The sequence below is a fragment of the Microcaecilia unicolor genome, chromosome 9 (assembly GCF_901765095.1).
Source record: "Microcaecilia unicolor chromosome 9, aMicUni1.1, whole genome shotgun sequence".
Taxonomy (NCBI): Eukaryota; Metazoa; Chordata; class Amphibia; order Gymnophiona; family Siphonopidae; genus Microcaecilia; species Microcaecilia unicolor.
The window spans coordinates 214,030,255-214,049,933 of record NC_044039.1 but is presented as its reverse complement, the minus strand read 5'-3'; the positions used below and the strand labels follow the sequence as shown (position 1 = coordinate 214,049,933).

The 19,679-nt window shown below is 43.0% G+C and overlaps 1 protein-coding gene across 6 annotated transcripts in view; it reads left to right on the top strand.

The window, feature by feature from the left end:
- FLRT2 (fibronectin leucine rich transmembrane protein 2) overlaps positions 1-18,764 on the top strand; it is a 138,232-nt gene extending 119,468 nt beyond the window's left edge. For 5 of the 6 annotated variants that reach the window (XM_030215198.1, XM_030215200.1, XM_030215199.1 and 2 more), the window contains one exon: positions 16,072-18,764. In XM_030215198.1, coding sequence (XP_030071058.1) covers positions 16,480-18,465 — 1,986 coding nt within the window. In that variant the 5' untranslated portion in view covers positions 16,072-16,479 and the 3' untranslated portion in view covers positions 18,466-18,764. Of the gene's footprint in view, positions 1-13,697; positions 13,747-16,071 lie in introns of those variants that run through there. The other variant, XM_030215202.1, reaches the window with a different exon arrangement.
- Positions 18,765-19,679: the final 915 nt, after the last annotated feature.

Below are 19,679 nucleotides of genomic sequence, written 5' to 3'. Positions count from 1 at the left end.
GAACAGAATCAGCCTCGTCAAATTAGACCAAAGACGCTCAATAGAAATTGCAAATTTAAAAAAGGATGCCTCAACACGGTATCATGTTTTGGCACTGAAAGTTCCTTCCTCAGGAGTTTTGGTGAACGTGTCTGACCATCCTTATTGTTTTATCTTCAAAAATGGATCCTTGAAAAGTGAAACGTGGTGGTCTTTATAAAGACCGTTGATAGGTATTGCGTGTAATATCACTTCTGGACACCGCTGAAGGGCTGGGAAAAGACCCTCCTGAGGAAGACACTTTCAGTGCTGAAACATGGTACCGTGTTGAGTCATCCTTTATTAAATTTGCAATTTCTATTGAGCATCTTTGGTTTGTTTTGAAGAGCCCGATTCTGTTCCCACTCCTTGTCTTCTCATGTGACTCCTCGTGGGACATTGCTGTCCTTTCCACTTCTGTGGTGGTTCTGTCAATTTTTTAGCCGCCATATATAGACTCTACCCTATACATATAACACTGGATTTTTTTAAAGGTATTATCCCCCAAATTCTATAAATGGTGCTCAAAATTGTGCATGCAAATTTAGGTGTACGTTCAATTTACACATGCAATTTAATTGAATAATGATCCAATTTGTGCCAGTAATTGGCTGCTAACACTCAATTAGGTGGCCTAAATTTGTGGGTCTAAATTTTAGTAGCAGGACCAGCGTGTTGAGTGTTTTCCACAAACTACACCTAACTTTAGGCATATTTTATAGAATCATGCAGTGCATGTTTTTCGGCGCTGATTTTTAAGGCGCCATTTATAGCATTTACCCCTTTGTCTATTCATAAAAGTGTGCATAATACTTCAAAGTGTAACATAATAAATGCCAAACAATGTATCCACTTTGGAGTCTGCGGTTCTTTTGCCTTGTTGTTTCTTGAAACAATGTATCTGTGCTCAAGGGCATCCTATATGATTTCAGATGGTAGCTGGGCAGCTCAGAATCTGGCAGCGGAGTTGTTTGGGATTAACAGAGAGCAAAGCACTCAGACCTGGGCTGTAACTACATCGTGGTCTTTTATAAAACATCTGATGTCCGTATTTCAAAACACAACATGCCTCTTTCTGGGGCTGTTTAAATTTCACACACAAACCTTTACTATTTAAGTGGAGAGCTATTGTTCCCTGGTTTATAGATTTTGTTGTTGGCATACAAAGTCCATTTTTACCTGTTCTGTTTTTCATTTTATGCTTAAGCAATAAATTCTGGTTATAACTTTCTGAGTTGGTACATCATCCTTCGTCTCTGGCCCACTTTTTTGAGGCAGTTTTTCACTCTTAATCTCTTACTCATCTGTTCACTACCCATGTTTGTTCTAATTATTTCCATGATAAATGTAACTCTCTAGTCCCTTATTTGTCCTTTTTGTCTTACTTGGATAGATTGTAAGCTGTGTCGGGCAGGGACTGTCTCTTGAATGTTTTCTGTACAGCGCTGTGTATGTCTAGTACCACTATAGAAATGATAAGTAGTACTAGTAGTTTTTGGAATTCCGGAATCTTGCTACTCTTTGGGATTCCACATGGAATCTTGCTACTCTATGTCTTTGTCCCTTATTTGTTTGTCTTGATTAGATTGTAATCTATGTCAATCATGGACTGTCTCTTACATGGTCAGTCTATAGTGTTGCGTATCTCTAGTAGTGCTGTAGATATAGTAAGTACTACTAGTAGTACTCTCTGGGATTCCGGAATCTTGCTTCTCTTTGGGATTCTGCATGGAATCTTGGGTTTGTCTAGAAGGCCCCTAATTTTTATTTATTTTATAGATGCTTGATATACTGCCACTCGTAGTAAAACAGTGAAGCGGTCTGCAATTATTAAAACAAGGAAAAAAAGAATGAAAAGGAAAAGGCTAATCAGAAAACGGAGATGAGAATAGCCAGGTTTTGAGGAGAGCTTTGAACTGTGTATGTGATGATTCTGATTGGATAGCCAACGTGTGTGTGTGTGTGGGGGGGGGGGGGGGGTTATTCCAGAGTTTTGGGGCTGCATAATTGAAGACTGTCTCACGGGTGATGTCTAAGCGGATCTGGGTTGGTCAGGATAAATGAAGTCAAGAATTTTGAGATGAACAAAGTGTGCGAAATGGTCTATATTATTATTTGTTACATTTGTACCCCACGCTTTCCCACTCATGGCAGGCTCAATACGGCTTACATGGGGCAATGGAGGGTTAAGTGACTTGCCCAGAGTCCCACTAGCAAGTAGAAATCGGCCCTTGCAGATCACCAATGTGGCCGCGCAGGCTTCTGCTTCTGTGAGTCTGACGTCCTGCAGGACGTCAGACTCACAGAAACAGAAGCCTGTGCAGCCTTCTACATGGAATGTTGCTAATGGAATAGCAACATTCCATGTAGAATCTCCAATAGTAGGAACATTCTATGTAGAATCTCCAACAGTAGGAACATTCTATGTAGAATCTCCAACAGTAGGAACATTCCATGTAGAATCTCCAATAGTATCTATTTTATTTTTGTTACATTTGTACCCTGCGCTTTCCCACTCATGGCAGGCTCAATGCGGCTTACATGGGGCAATGGAGGGTTAAGTGACTTGCCCAGAGTCACAAGGAGCTGCCTGTGCCTGGAATCGAACTCAGTTCCTCAGTTCCCCAGGACCAAAGTCCACCACCCTAACCACTAGGCCACTCCTCCATTAAGTAATGCTTAACCAATCTAATACGCCGTAAGGCGTGGAATGAAGAATGTAACACTTTATCTGTTTGCAGCTTGAATGTTTATTTTTTATCAAATGTTACCTCTAGGATCCTTATTTTTTTCAGAGAAAGGGAACTTATGTCCCGGAATGGATGGAGGCGAGGGCATTTAATAATATGAGTTTCAAAAGTGAATAGCTTCATATTTTGTGACATTTAAAAATAGTTTATGATTTTCTAGCCAAGAATTAACCTTATTAACCCTTTTATTAAGCTGTGGCAAAAGGGGGCTTGTGCTGGCGTCAGCGCATATTTTTGATACGCGCCGAAGCCCCGTTTTACTGCAGTGGGTAAAAGGTAGGTCTTTGGGGGGGTTTCAGGAAGTGGCCGTGCAGCAAGTTAAGCACTTTCCACGTGGCCGTTTCAGGGCAAGTTAAGCACTTTCCACGTGGCCATTTCAGGGCAAGTTAAGCACTTTCCACGTGGCCGTTTCAGGGCAAGTTAAGCACTTTCCACGTGGCCGTTTCAGGGCAAGTTAAGCACTTACCACGTGGCCGTTTCAGGGCAAGTTAAGCACTTTCCACGTGGCCGTTTCAGGGCAAGTTAAGCACTTTCCACGTGGGTGTTTCAGGGCGAGTTAAGCAATTGCCACGTGGCTGTTTCAGGGCACGTTAAGCACTTGCCACATGGCCGTTTCAGGGCACGTTAAGCACTTGCCACATGGCCATTTCAGGGGGAGCGCTTACTGCCACCCATTGAGGTGGTGGTAAGGTCTCCTGTGCTAACTCGGCGGAAACCAGGCAGCAGGCGGCACTGCCCAATTACTGCTGGGTACACACGTGTGCTACAAAACAAAATGTTAGCACTGGATATGATACACACTGGAGGTGGGAAATACCGTCAGGCTGCTGTGATAGCCCTAAGCTACTTCCCTTTTAGCAAGCGGTAAGCCCGCATTGGGCTTACCGCCGTTTTATAAAAGGACCCCTAAGGCAGGAATCAAGGGGCAAAGTACATAAGTACATAAGTACATAAGTAGTGCCATACTGGGAAAGACCAAAGGTCCATCTAGCCCAGCATCCTGTCACCGACAGTGGCCAATCCAGGTCAAGGGCACCTGGCACGCTCCCCAAACGTAAAAACATTCCAGACAAGTTATACCTAAAAATGCGGAATTTTTCCAAGTCCATTTAATAGCGGTCTATTCGGCTGAAACAAACGAATAGGAATAAATGATTTGCATATCGTCTTCATAGCATTATTGGCCTACAAGTGAAGGTTTGAATTAGTGTAATGAGGGGAGATATGAAAATGTTAAATAGTGGTGAGCTAAAATAGATCCGTGGGGAACCCCAAGGTCAATAGGAACTATGGGCCAGATTCTATATATGGTGCCTAAAAAAATCCACGTGGAAAACATTTCCGTCTAAGCATATTCTAAATGCAGTACCTAGATTTAGGTGCAGTATATAGAATACGATTTGTTGATATCCTAACGCCTAAATCTGTGCGCCTCCATTTACACCAGCGAAAACATGGCATGAATCCCGGCGGGTAGATTTAGGTGCAGAGGGCCATATTCTATAACAGTGCATGTAAATTTTGGAACACCTACAAAATGCCTCAGGGTGTGGTCCATGGAGAGTGTGCGATTGTTAGTATACACACCCTGAGGCAGCCATTTGCGAAACATGCCGCGTGCAGGTGGAGGAGTTCTATATACAGCAATGATCGATTTAAGAATATGCATGAAGTAAAATAGAGTTTTTAAACATTGAAGAGCAGTTGAGTATAAAAACCAAGTGTGTATACTAATAAAACTGAAGTTTTTCATCACATTTATGGTGTCAGTTGGATTACCTTGCAGAATATGTCATCGTTTTAAGAAGGAAAGAAATGATTGATAACGTTTGATTCAGCTGGGTTGAAGATATAATTGATTTGTTACTCGTGCTGCTTTTTATTGACCATTGAAGTGGATTCATGATATTCCTGTGGGCATCCACACGGTTAGTGCTCGCTAATTTTTAGCATGCGCTAAAAACGCTAGTGCACCCTAATAAACTTACTGCCAATTAAGTGTCAATTAATTTCAATAATTGTTAGCGCTTCATTAACTAATTTGTTTACCCACATATCTGGGATGTGTGCCCAAATTTGGGTGACCACTGTAGAATTCAAGAGTGAATATTCAAGTCTGCAAAATTTCTTCATGCCCCAAAATGTGAAAATAGCTGGGAAATTTGGCTTACATTTCTTCTCATCTTCTGTGTAAAAAAAACCCCAAAAGGATTCTCAGCCTGAGCTGAGGACTTTTTCTCTCTTCCAATGGGTATTTTTGCCTAGGCACATTATTTCGTGCATCTCTTAATTCTGCAGGGTTGCATCATAGATAGTCTTCAAAGTGTGAAATAAGAGGAATGGTCATCAATTGTAGAACAGGAAGGGAAGCTGACTTCTGGGGGTAAATAGATACTCCAGCCTGTAGGGACTGGCAATAGAGCTAAGCCTTGTGTTTCTACACTGTTGAATTGGTAGGTTTGTATTCTATAATTAGTCAACATAGTTCCCCACCCATCTCGGAAAAAGCTACTGTTTCGCATGTCCTTTCCTGCTAAGGATGATCACATCACGCTGGAATTTGCACATTAAGTTATAGGAAGACTTTCAGAAGACCGAGAAATATATGAGAGGTCTCGAGAGCCGCCTGAGGACATGACCAAGAGGAAGATTATTTATACAATAATAGAGATTTGTCTATCTACAGCATCAAAACAGGATCTTGAGGTGCTCTTCAATTATAACACATCAGGATAATGACTTGGCAGCCCAAGCAGCAGCTGTCTGGAGTTAGATGAGCCTTAAAAGAGAATGAAAATAGGACCTTATAATTGTTACGTGTGCATTGCCTGAGTTGGGCCGATTCAAGTCAAGTGCTTTACAGTTGACAGATTGCAACATTTGAGTGTAACAGAGAACTTTTCAACATGTATCTTTATTAATATATGGACCAGATGATTACCCCATCATGAGTTTATTTATTTATTTGTTGCATTTGTATCCCACATTTTCCCCACTATTTTGCAGGCTCAATGTGGCTTACATTAAGCCGTAATGGCGATCGCCATTTCCGGGTAGAGAAATACAAGTGGTATTGCATTGAAGTTCCTGAATGATAGAGTGAGTTATAAAATAAGTTAATCAACTATAGAAAGTTCATTTCCGGCATGAGAAGTAAAGAGGTAGTGCGTATTGCGTAGCTTTCATTAGTGGCAATGAAGGTTATCAGTCTAGTGTAAAGAGTTCGGTTTTGTCTAGTTCATGTAAAGTCTAGTTGTCTAGTATTTAGGATGGATCTGTGTGGTATGCCTTCTTGAACAGGTTGGTTTTCAGTAGTTTTCGGAAGATTGTTGGGTCGTGCATTGTTTTTATGGCCTTTGGTAGTGCGTTCCATAGTTGTCTGTGCTTTGTGGGGTAAATTGTCAGTAGGATGTGTCACTGGCACTCACAGGGCAGGATTGACTTTAAGAGCATCTATAGGCAACTGAGGGTGTGTCCCTCTCCCCCAGTCACTCTTGGCCAAATCTTCCTGTCTTCCATTGTCCCCTTACCTTCACAGTGGGGCAGTACTGCTGAGCAGTGAGTTAGTACCTGCAATAGCATAAGAATAGCCATACTGGGTCAGACCAATGGTCCATCTAGCCCAGTATCCTGCTTCCAGCAGTGGCCCATCCAGGTCACTTTTCTTCTGATGTAAATTTAGCTTGGACTAGGTCTGATAAGGCTGTAGTGCCCCGACCCACCCTCTCCTTCCACAGGTTGTCTTGTCATAATGGAAGGTCATGTGAAGGACGAGGCAGCACAGTGCCAATCTGTGCTGAAACTAGACCCTGCTCTCTAGTTATTTCAGGAGAAGTTGTGCGTGTGTGTAATGGTGGCAGATCACAGCACAGCAGTGTTCTGGGGCCTTTCAGAATTTGCTGCCTATTCCTACATTTGGGCCCTGGGCGCTCAATGCACTTAGGGCCCTGTTTACTAAGATGCGCTCGCGTTGTTAGTGCACACTAAAATTTAGCACGCACCAACGCTAGAATTAGCGCATGCTGAAAATGCTAGCATGCCTACAGCACGGTTTAGTAAACAGGGACCTTAAATTTTAGCCCACAGAATCCAGCCGATATTCAGATATAAGGTAAAGGAAAATAGGACTTGATATACCGCCTTTCTGAGGTTTTTTTTTTTTTTTTTGCAACTACATTCAAAGCAGTTTTCATATGTTCAGGTACTTATTTTGTATCAGGGGCAATGGAGGGTTAAGTGACTTGCCAAGGGTCACAAGGAGCTGCAGTGGGAATTGAACCCAGTTCCCCAGGATCAAAGTCCACTGCACTAACCACTAGGCTACTCCTCCACTCATTCCACCAATAAGAGCCAACCTCATCAGTGATGTCACAATGGCTTGATTGCCCGATATTTGGCTCACTTCTGATATTATGATGTCATAAGGGAAATGGGGCTTGATATACCGCCTTTCTGAGGTTTTTGCAACTACATCCAAAGCGGTTTACATATTTTCAGGTACTTATTTTGTACCAGGGACAATGGAGGGTTAAGTGACTTGCCCAGAGTCACAAGGAATTGCAGTGGGAATTGAACTCAGTTCCCCAAGATCAAAGTCCACTGCACTAACCACTAGGCTACTCCTCCAGTAGCAACATTCCATGTAGAATCTCAGGTAGTAGCAACATTCCAGAATCTGAAATCTCCACTCCTTGAGATTCTAGAATGTTGCTATTCTTGGTGTTCTACATGGAATGTTGCTACTCTTTGTGCTTGGAATCATGTTAATGGGACTTGATATACTGCCTTTCTGATGTTTTTTGCAACTACATTCAAAGCAGTTTACATATATTCAGGTACTTATTTTGTATCAGGGGCAATGGAGGGTTAAGCGACTTGCCCAGAGTCACAAGGAGCTGCAGTGGGAATTGAACTCAGTTCCCCAGGATCAAAGTCCACTGCACTAACCACTAGGCTACTCCTTCACTGCACCCTTCATATTTGAACATCAGCTTGTTTTCCGTATGTATCTGCCATCTTAAAGAGATGTATTTGTTTTCACACAAATCATGTATAGTAGATGCTTATCTGTGCTCTAGGTGACTTATAAAGTAACAAAGAAACATTGGCCTGCACTGCATTACATATTGCACTGCTTGTAATGCAGTGCCTCTGTGGCCACACCCCCTGCATTTACTTCACAGCCTTTGCACTTACTGCTCGGTCATTTCTGCATCACCCCGAGTTAAGTGCAAAAGTTACTGTTGTTTAGTAGAATGGACCCCCACAATGTTGAAAACTGGATAAAAATGATAGAACATAAGTATTGCCACACTGTGACAGACCAAAGGTCCATCAAGCCCAGCATCCTGTTGCCAACAGTGGCCAATCCAAGTCACAAGGACCTGGCAAGATCCCAAAAAAGCTCAATACATTTTATGTTGCTTATCCCAGAAATATGCAGTCCATTTTAATAATGGTCTATGGACTTTTCCTTTAGGAAGCCGTCCAGACCTTTTTTTTAAAACCCCGCTAAGCTAACCACCTTTAACACATTCTCTGGCAACACATTCCAGAGTTTAATTACACGTTGTTCCCAAACACATCTTGGAGAGGAGAGGAGTGAAGCTAGCCAGTACTACAGCATGGAAAACAGAATAGAGTGTGTTCTTTTAGATCAATGAGGAAAAAAAGCATTGGATTTCAGGCACACATCTCTGATTCAGAGCTCACACAGCTTTTCAAAAGGGAGCCTTAATATAAACACCACTTAAGAGCAACCTGAGAGAGTGCAAATGCCTGTGACAGGATTAGTATCATGGAGCCATCAGCTGCTTTTGTATAATGTGGCTTTGAATAAACACCATCTGAAGAGTCAGTTTTCAGAAGTAAACCTTGAGTTGGGAAGGGGAAAATTTAAAATTTATTTTAGATGGTTTTCTCATTTTGCATCATCATTTTTTCTAGTTCAACTTGCAGTATTGTGTTATAGGAGATCCTAGAACAGAATGAAAATAACCACAAGTGGAGGAGTGGCCTAGTGACTAGCGTACTGGTCTTGAAATCCAAAGGTGGCTGGTTCAAATCTCGCTGCTGCTCCTTGTGATCTTGGGCAAGTCACTTAACCCTCCATTGCCTCAGGTACAAACTTAGATTGTGAGCCCTCCTGGTACGGAGAAATATCCACAGTACCTGAATGTAACTCACCTTGAGCTACTACTGAAAAAGGTGTGAGCAAAATCTAAATAAATAAATATATGGAATGTTGCTACTATTGAAGATTCTAGATACAATGTTGCTAGTGGAGGAGTGGCTTAGTGGTCAGAACACTGGTTTTGTAATCCAGAGGTGGCCGGTTCAAATCCCACTGCTGCTCCTTGTGATCTTGGGCAAGTCACTTAACCCTCCATTGCCTCAGGTACAAACTTAGATTGTGAGCCCTCCTGGGACAGAGAAATACCCAGTGTACCTGAATGTAACTTGCCTCGAGCTACTACTGAAAACAGTGTGAGCAAAAATCGATGGGGGAGGGGGGGAGGGGCGGTGGGGGGGGTCCAAAGTAGAGGGGGCCAGGGCTTAATCTGTGGGGGCCCATGTCCCCTTGGCCTCACCTAGCTATGCCCCTGGCTACTACACAGGTGAATAGGAGTTAGAAACAGCCTCACTTAAACACTTCAAGCCCCTCTCCCACCACCACCATTTAGAATGAACTTAGGATGACTGGCAAGTGTGTCAGACCTTAGATAGCCCCCTAATGTTACTTTCTGCCCTGTCCCCTGCTCAGTTGGGACACAGGACGTGCATGCGAGAAGGAAGCTTCCGGTACTGCTGTTCTGTGGTAGGGCAGAGTAAGTGGATGCATGTGTGTAAAGGTTGCCAACTGGATCTAGATTTGACCCAGGCCTGGTTTTCCCCATTGCATGCAGGGATTTCTAGTTTTGCTTTTGCTTAGGTAATGCAAAGATGAAATCAGAATTACAAGGCCCTGTAATGCTATGGGATCAATCCTGTCAAGCAAACCTGGATCCAGTTAGCAAACCTAGTGTGTGCGCGTGCATATATGTGGTCAGTATTGTTTCTGTGTAAAATTGCAGGACCAGAATCTACTCATATCAGAGGCGTAGGATCTGGATTTAATTTAAAGTGGCCTAGTGGTTAGGGTGGTGGACTTTGGTCGGGAACTGAGGAACTGAGTTTGATTCCCGCTTCAGGCACAGGCAGCTCCTTGTGATTCTGGGCAAGTCACTTAACCTCCATTGCCCCATGTAAGCCGCATTGAGCCTGCCATGAGTGGGAAAGCGCAGGGTACAAATGTAACAAAAATAAAATAGATACTATTGGAGATTCTACATGGAATGTTGCTACTATTGGAGATTCTACATGGAATGTTGCTATTCCACTAGCAACATTCCATGTAGAAGGCTGCGCAGGCTTCTGTTTCTGTGAGTCTGACATCCTGCACGTACGTGCAGGATGTCAGACTCAGAAGCAGAAGCCTGCGCGGCCACATTGGTGATCTGCAAGGGCCAACTTCTACATGGAAAGTGGAATAGCAACATTCCATGTAGAATCTCAAATAGTAGCAACAGTGGAGGAGTGGCCTAGTGGTTAGGGTGGTGGACTTTGGTCCTGGAGAACTGAGGAACTGAGTTCCGCTCCCAGTTCGACTCCCACTTCAGGCACAGGCAGCTCCTTGTGACTCTGGGCAAGTCACTTAACCCTCCATTGCCCCATGTAAGCCGCATTGAGCCTGCCATGAGTGGGAAAGCGCAGGGTACAAATGTAACAAAAATAAATAAAATAAATTTTGCCAATGATCATTCATAAAGAACTGGACTGTGGGGTATTTAGAAATGATGTAAAGACAAGGCTTTTAGCGTGAAGGAGTTGGACAGGGTTGTAGTTTATTCTACAGGGTTTTTTTTTGAGGGGGTACTTGGGAGTACTGAGTACCCGCACCTTTTCCATTGTCTGCTAAAATTGACCCATGGGCCCCAAGTTTTAATGAAAACGCTCAGGTTCTGCATAGCAATTCTGCTTTGTCATAGGTTCTATGACTGGTTGCAGGGGGCCTGGCTATTGTGGGTTGGGTCCCTCAGTGATCACCCCACCCTCCCTCGAAGGGTGTCCTAGCATTTGAGTACCGACACCTTTTTTGCTAGAAAAAAACGCACTGAGTTTATGAGGTTTATGGGAAAGGAATGGGGGGGGGGGGGGTATTGTTTTAAATTACTGTTTATAATTTGTATTTATGATGTTACTATGTAATTCTCTTTGTGATTTTTTTTTGAAACTGAAAATACATCAAACTGCTGTCAGCTCAACGTCTTTGTCAAGCAATGCAATGATTCGAAGAAGAAATAAACAAGATGGATGCACGTATGCAAAGTTGAAGTGAGATAAATGGACGCATTGAGAATCCATGACTTGATAAATCAGACTGCAGAGTGCCAACACCGGCACCTGTGTGTTTAGTGCTGATAAATGGAACATGAGATTCAACGTTAGGAAGGAAACCTTCCAAAACAGGAACCAGGTTCTACTAACAAGGATAGACTGGGACTGACTCACATTACAAGTGTAATCCTTAGTGATTCTAATGCAGTTCTCGGGCCATCAAAGGTACTGAAAGAAAATTTTTCAGTTGGGAATATACCAGTGTAAAAGTGAGCAGGGGCTTGCCACTTTGTCCTACTTTTCCTGGACACTAGCCCATAGTTCAGGCAAACGGCTAATATTTATTTTATTTTATTTATTTATTTATTATTACATTTGTACCCCGCGCTTTCCCACTAAAAGCAGGTTCAATGCGGCTTACATAGTAATAGGGATTACAGAATATTGATAAAGACAATAAAGTTAAATATCGCGGAATAATAAAAGAGAACAGGTGGGAGAGGGACAGGGTGAAGGGAGTAGGAGAGGAGAGAGCAAGGGTAGGTTGGAAGGGGTGGAGGAGGCTGGAGGGGGATGGGTTACAGGATGAACAAGGGAGTTATGGTGGGAGAAGTAGTCAAGGGCGTTGTCTCCTGGATATGTGTTGTGGATGTGAAGCGACTGTTCACGCTATCCAAAAATACTAGGACTAGAGGGCATGAGTTGAAGCTACAGTGTGGTAAATTTAAAACGAATCGGAGAAAATTTTTCTTCACCCAACGTGTAATTAGACTCTGGAATTCGTTGCCGGAGAACGTGGTACGGGCGGTTAGCTTGACGGAGTTTAAAAAGGGGTTAGATAGATTCCTAAAGGACAAGTCCATAGACCGCTATTAAATGGACTTGGAAAAATTCCGCATTTTTAGGTATAACTTGTCTGGAATGTTTTTACGTTTGGGGAGCGTGCCAGGTGCCCTTGACCTGGATTGGCCACTGTCGGTGACAGGATGCTGGGCTAGATGGACCTTTGGTCTTTCCCAGTATGGCACTACTTATGTACTTATGTACTTATGTTTATAGGATTAGTTTGGGTCACTTGGATAGGCTTGTTTGAATAGATGGGTTTTTAGTGATTTCCGGAAGGGTAGATAGTCATTGATTGATCTAATAGGTCTATGGAGGGCATTCCAGAGTTGGCTGCCTGAGAAGGAGAAATTGGATCCATAGTAAGTTTTTTATATCTGAGACTTTTGCAATTAGAGTAATGTAGGTTGAGGTAAGTACGTGAAGTTTCAGACCTGTTTATCATTTGAGGGCAGAATATTAGACCGATCAGGTAGGATGTAACTCCTGAGGAGCTCTTTGAAAGCAGATACACAGCAGCCTTCCATTAAAAGGTTTACTGTTACCAGACTGCTAAAATGGCATCATTGGTTCCTAAGATTAGTGCAGGAGGAGTGGCCTAGTGGTTAGGGTGGTGGACTTTGGTCCTGGGGAATTGAGGAACTGAGTTCGATTCCCGCTTCAGGCACAGGCAGCTCCTTGTGACTCTGGGCAAGTCACTTAACCCTCCATTGCCCCATGTGCACAGGGTGCAAATGTAACAAAAATAAAATAGATACTATTGGAGATTCTACATGGAATGTTGCTACTATTGGAGATTCTACATGGAATGTTGCTATTCCACTAGCAACACTCCATGTAGAAGGCTGCGCAGGCTTCTGTTTCTGTGAGTCTGACGTCCTGCACGTACGTGCAGGACGTCAGACTCACAGAAGCAGAAGCCTGCGCGACCACATTGGTGATCTGCAAGGGCCGAGTTCTGCTAGTGGAATAGCAACATTCCATGTAGAATCTCAAATAGTAGCAACAGTGGAGGAGTGGCCTAGTGGTTAGGGTGGTGGACTTTGGTCCTGAGGAACTGAGTTCGATTCCCGCTTCAGGCACAGGCAGTTCCTTGTGACTCTGGGCAAGTCACTTAACCTCCATTGCCCCATGTGAGCCTGCCATGAGTGGGAAAGCGCGGGGTACAAATGTAACGAAAAAAAAATATTCTGAAATATACCCTCTATGCCCTTTTCAAGGGCAGTCTTTGATGCAGAAGGGCTGCTCCAGCGACAGGGAAATACCCAGTGTACCTGAATGTAACTCACCGTGAGCTACTACTGAAAAGGTGTGAGCAAAATCTAAATAAATAATAATCAATCAATCTCTATGGTCTCTTTCATGCTAACATTCCAGAGCTCATTATTCCCTAGTTCTGAATTAGGAAAACTAGGTCTAATGCCCAGACAACACATTTCTGGCTTCCAAAGCAAACAAAAGCTTTTGAGGAGGTAAATGAGGAAGGGCGAGGGCTGGAGGGTTGCTATTTGGTGTTGTTCCTTTTAGAACTTTACCTCACTGCAATCATGGCGATGTTTTTTTCTGATTTCCCCGAAAGCACAGGCCTAAAATGCCATTCATAGAAAGGGGTAAAATTGAGACTGGATCAACCTCTCCCAAAGAAATGGAGCCAGTTGGCAACCAAGTGATGATTGGCGTTATTACCAGTTAATGCGACGTGGCCTTCCTAAAGTTACTCCAAATTCTAGGAAGAGGACATGGAAACCTATGTTCTGAGGTCTGGCTGCATAACCATTTAGTTTTTTTACATAATAATTAGTGGTGCTCTGCATTCACAGTCAAAAGTGAATTCTCATGAGTTCTGTACTAGAAAAAAATCTTTTCCAATGCTCCAGCTTGAACGTTGTGTCTCTTAATTACATGCTGGAGTTAGCTCTTTCAAGCTTTTTCCTTCTAATGCCCTCTAGTGGTTACAATTGTTTTGCAGACTTCCAGGCAGGACACATGATGCTGCAAATCCATATTAAACTGGTAGAAATATTTTAACATTTTTCGTATTCAATAGAGGCAAAATCAGAAAACTGAAAATAATGATTACAAGACAATAGTTGAGTAGTTCAATGTACTTTGCTAGCCTTGTGGAGCTGGTTTCCTTGTAGAAGGTACAGCTGTGATTTTAATCATCTCCAGCCTTTGATGCATCATCACCGTTCTTGAATCTGACAGCTTTAGATCCTACAGATTGGATAAATCTACTCAAACTCTGAGACGGATCCAAGGAAACTTCATTTTTAGAAGGGTCAGTCTGGTTTCTGGAAACTAGATACTGACTGAAGTCTTTGAACCAGCCAGAAAATTCGTGATTCATTGAACAAGTTCATGAATTTTTATTGTAAAGCTTTGAAAAACCTTAGTCGTCAACTATCCAGTTGGAGAATAATGATTAAATACTTTACTCCTTGATTCTCCAAGGTCAGGCTTTTGCTTAAATAATGTCATTTGCACCTTTGCTTTAACTCGGCTCAATTTGTATTCTTACAATGTTATGAATGAAACTTTATGCCTAGTTTTAGTTCCCTTGTTCATGTGGGGTTGCTGAAGAACTCTCATCCTGATCTTTTTTTTTTCTGCTTTTGTTATTGTTTTGTGTGTGTGCATGGACAATGACTGAATATGGGACACCATATTCAGCCACTATCCATAGAATATTATGCATGTGTCAGTCACCTATATGACAACTATTTTTCAGCCTACAGTAGTTGCTACATATCTAAGTATTGGGCATAAAGATAAGCAAAAACTTCACCCTCGTATCTTTATGTGACACCCAACACCCAGATTATTGGCCCTTAGATTATTGTTTTTCATTGTCTAAAATGTGATAGTCCTCTTGGAAACAGACTTTTTCATAAAATGGCGGTCTTTGCCATTAAAGGGTGTAGTTATCAATGTGGGCTACAGTTGACATGTTTCTTTTGAAACTGTTGACTGTCACATTTAAAACGCATAGGATTCCCTGGGCCTGGGCCTCCAAGGGGGGCCCGGCGCCGGGGTAAGGCCACCGGCGCTGCAGTTCCCGGTCTCACCTGCCTGCCTCCTCAGCTGCGGGCCCCCTGCATTCAAAGCGGCAGTCGCAGATCGCCTCTCTTCTGGCCTTTCCTCCCTGTGTCCCGCCCTCGAGGAAACCAGAAGTTACATCAGATGAGGGCGGGGACACAGGGAGGGAAGACCAGAAGAGACGCGATCTGCGACTGCCGCTTTGAATGAAGGGGACCCGGAGCCGTGGAGGCAGGCAGGTGAGACCGCGAACTGCAGCGGCAGGGGGAGCGGCGGGGGGCGGAGGCGGGGCAGCGGGGTGGCAGAGGAGGGGCAGCCTTGCACCGGGCCCGGCCTAGTCTCTCGGCGGCCCTGAGCGGGGCTTTAGCACAGAATCTCTTTGTCTGGCGGGGCTTGGGCATCCCTGCCATCAAAGGTATGATGAAGAGGGGAGGGAAGAAGACCTGAGAGGAACTGTGTAGTCCCTACAGCACCTCTGAGCCTCCCCCAAAATAAAAATAGAATTTTGGCTATGCCCCTGCAAAGGACATGCCAAAATCTTCTTGTGAAATGCATTTGAAACACGGAGATCTTGGAAGACTCTTGTTTTTGCAGGGTTGTGAGAGTTTTGCTGAACCACATAAGCATCATGGTGATTTCTTGCTGTGTGAGCTCATTGAGATCACACTTCTGTGACTGCCTAGTGAGAACCGATGCCGTCTCGAAAAATCATCACCATTTGATAATTCATGTGTTGGGTCCAGTAAGAGCTAATAAGGTCTGCAAAGAATCCAGGAGAAATCTTTAATGACAAATGTTGAAAAATGAACGTGCATATTGATTTATATATTCAAAATGAGAACCGGTGCCGTTGAATAAATGATGGTTGATTGCTCTAGTCTTATCATTAAAATGCAGCATAAAAAATGTTATTGTGTTACACTAAGAGTATAAATAGTTTGAAATACAGGATTTAAAGCATGCTATCAGCAGAATTTAAATGCTTGTAGTTTAAGAATAATAGCAGCATATTAAATGCATTCTCTTTTTTTTTCTTTCGAAATAGGCATATCAAGTCGAGCACAAAACGGATGAGAGCCTTACAAAGTGACAGAAGGGTACACAAGGAAGTATTGCTCCCTTTGTCCAGTTCCAGTTGACTCTTAGTAACTTGAAATTGCTTCTTGCTGGCTGAGAAGGCTAACCTATTAATCAGAATTTCACTCCTCATGGATGAAAGCAGCAAAGCGTGCAATCCTGGATAATGAGACTACAGTTTTTCTATCAAGGGCACAAGATAGGCCATTATAAAAGGATTATTTTACCTTAAGCCTAAAGGAGTTTACTTCTCGCCACCAAGTTGGTCATAAATATAACAAAACTAGATTTCAGCCATTGAGTTTTTGCTGTCCGCTTTTTGTTTCTGCATTTACCCATAGTACTTTCATTTTATTTTATTTTTTGACAGTTGGAAATGGGCCTTTGGATTAGAATGTGGTCCCAGAACTGGGATTCTCTGCTGAAATCATGGGTTCTCTTCTGCTTGGGATTCTATCTGCAGATCTCCAAAACAATGGCATGTCCCACTGTATGCCGATGCGACCGGAACTTTGTTTATTGTAATGAGCGAAGCTTGACCTCCGTGCCTCTTGGGATACCGGAGGGCGTAACCGTGCTCTACCTCCACAACAACCAAATTAATAATGCTGGATTTCCCACAGAGCTGCACAACGTCCAGTCAGTTCATACAGTCTACTTGTATGGCAATCAGCTGGACGAGTTCCCCATGAACCTTCCCAAGAACGTCAAGGTGCTTCATCTCCAGGAAAATAACATTCAGACGATTTCAAGAGCAGCCCTGGCACAGCTTTTGAAACTAGAGGAACTCCATCTCGATGATAACTCCATTTCAACTGTTGGGGTTGAAGATGGGGCATTTCGGGAAGCTGTTAGCCTCAAACTGTTGTTCTTATCCAAAAACCACTTAAGCAGTGTTCCAGTTGGACTTCCAGCAGACTTACAAGAGCTGCGATTGGATGAGAACCGTATCGCCACAATATCCATTCAAGCTTTCCAGAATCTCACAAGTTTAGAACGTTTAATTTTGGATGGCAATCTTCTTACCAATAAAGGCATATCTGATGGCACATTCAGTTATCTACCCAAGCTTAAGGAGTTCTCAATGGTTCGGAATTCTCTAAGCACCCCTCCTACTGATCTACAAGGTACGTACTTACTTAAGCTCAACCTGCAAGACAACCAGATCACCCACATACCTGTGACGGCCTTTTCAAACCTCCACAAATTGGAGCGACTGGATATTTCTAATAATCAGCTTCGAATGCTGACACCAGGGGTATTTGACAGCCTCACCAGCCTGAAGCAACTTACTGCACGGAATAACCCTTGGTATTGTGACTGCAGCATTAAGTGGGTCACCGAATGGCTGAAATCTCTTCCTGCAGCCATCAATGTTCGAGCTTTTATGTGCCAAGGACCAGACCAGGTTAGAGGAATGGCTGTCAGGGAGCTCAATGTGAATATGCTGTCATGCCCCACTACCACTCCTGGTTTGCCACCTGTCACTCTAGCCCCTGCTACATCTGTTTATACTACGTATGTTCCTAAGGTATTAGTTCCTGTACCTAGTATCAAATATACATCCACAATACCCACTGCATCCATACCTCCCACTGTGCCTGACAAGGAGGTCAATCAGAAGGTGACACCTCCCGCTGGTGAACAAATCCAACTGTTTATCCATTTTGTGAACGACACATATATCCAGGTCAGCTGGCTGCCTCTTTCTTCTGTGATGGCCTACAAGCTCACTTGGGTTAAAATGGGCCACAGCCTGGTAGAGGGAATTATTAAAGAGAGAATAGTGAGAGGTGAAATTGAACATTTAGTGAATCTAGAACCCAAGTCCACCTATCAGATTTGTTTGGCCCCATGGGAGACTTCTAGTAACTACCAAGCCGGAGGAGATATTGTTTGCTCAGAGGCCACAACCAAAGCCTCCCTTACAAATAACGGCAGCAACACAGCTTCCAGCCATGAGCAAACGACTACTCAAAGCTTGGGTTCCCCCTTTTTACTAGCAGGGCTAATCGGGGGAGCGGTGATCATTGTACTAGTTGTCCTGCTCAGCATCTTCTGTTGGCACATGCACAAAAAGGGCCGCTACACCTCCCAGAAGTGGAAATACAATCGTGGTCGCCGGAAAGACGACTACTGTGAGGCGGGCACTAAGAAGGACAACTCCATTCTGGAGATGACGGAGACCAGCTTTCAGATTGTCTCCTTAAATAATGACCAGCTCCTTAAAGGAGATTTCAGACTGCAGCCCATTTATACCCCAAATGGTGGGGGTATTAATTACACAGACTGTCACATCCCCAACAGCCTGAGATATTGCAAAAGCAGCAGTGTCTCGGATTTGGAACACTGTCATACATGATAGTAACGGGGGGGAAGCAGGCCAAGCAAATAAAAAGGAACTCAACTTTCAAGAGGAAACTTACATTTGATAAATGTGGCTCAGATGCATTTGCGCATCTGAAATACTCTGTAATTTATACGACGTACTATATAATGGAATTTTAAAAAAAAAGTGCTATCTTTTCTATTCCCAGTTAATTGCAAATGGTTTTGTAACTCTTTGCTTTTTAAATCTTTAAAAAAAAAATTGCTGAAGTACTGTACAGGGTTGTACGATAAGAACCCAATGCCATGGTTAAGGAAGAGACACAAGGCATCTTTCTTACCGTATGTTAACCACTTTGCTGTTGAAGTCAACAGTGCTGACTGCTAAAAGTTGGATTCTTTCCTCTGGTGATCCTTGAGCTGCCCAGGAGGAGTTTCAGATACCCTTGTAGACTCCCATTACTGTAGAAAAAAACAAATCTCTAATGTTATCAACAGTCATCTACCAATTGCCGTCAAAGTCCCAAGGGAGTATCCAACTTATTAGCAGTAAGTTCTATAAATGGTTACGCCTTTTATTCTCACAGAGGGTAAAGCTATTTAAGAACCCCAGTAATACAACTGGTTGCACTGGTTGAAAATAGAAGGTCTGCCTTACGTTATGAAATATTTTCGCTTTTTTTTCTTTTGAGTTGCAAATGGATGGTTCTGGTTTGCTACTTTAGAAATATGATGGGCATCTCTCAGAGATCATGTTCTGCTTTGGTTCTGCTCTCCCGCATTATGATTTATGCCAGCTATTTTTTTTATCAGGTGTAATTGTGGGATTCAAATGTTGTTGTTTTTTTCTTTACTTTTAGTCCTTCATTTGTCACTAGTATTAAGGGAACCATTGTGCTTTTTATGGCCCAACATATGAAACATTTTCCCAGAGACGCAAAGGAGTCTATTTATGGGAGATTTTCTTCCAGTTTGGCTACGGAAGTAAAACTGAACGTAAAGCCCAAATATGGGAGAAATCCTTTCCTACATAAGCCACTGATATTAGATCGCTGACTCTTAACTGCAATATGAAGCCAATGTGTGCTTACTTCTCCATCTTGTGTCCTTGTCTACATAGGGAAGATAAATACGTACTGGTATCTGTGGTGAAATAATTGGATGATGCCCACCTTCGGGAGGTCAAATTTCTTCAAGAATTTCTAGAATGTGCTGAACTAGCTTTGTACATTGTTTCTTATGTGTGTG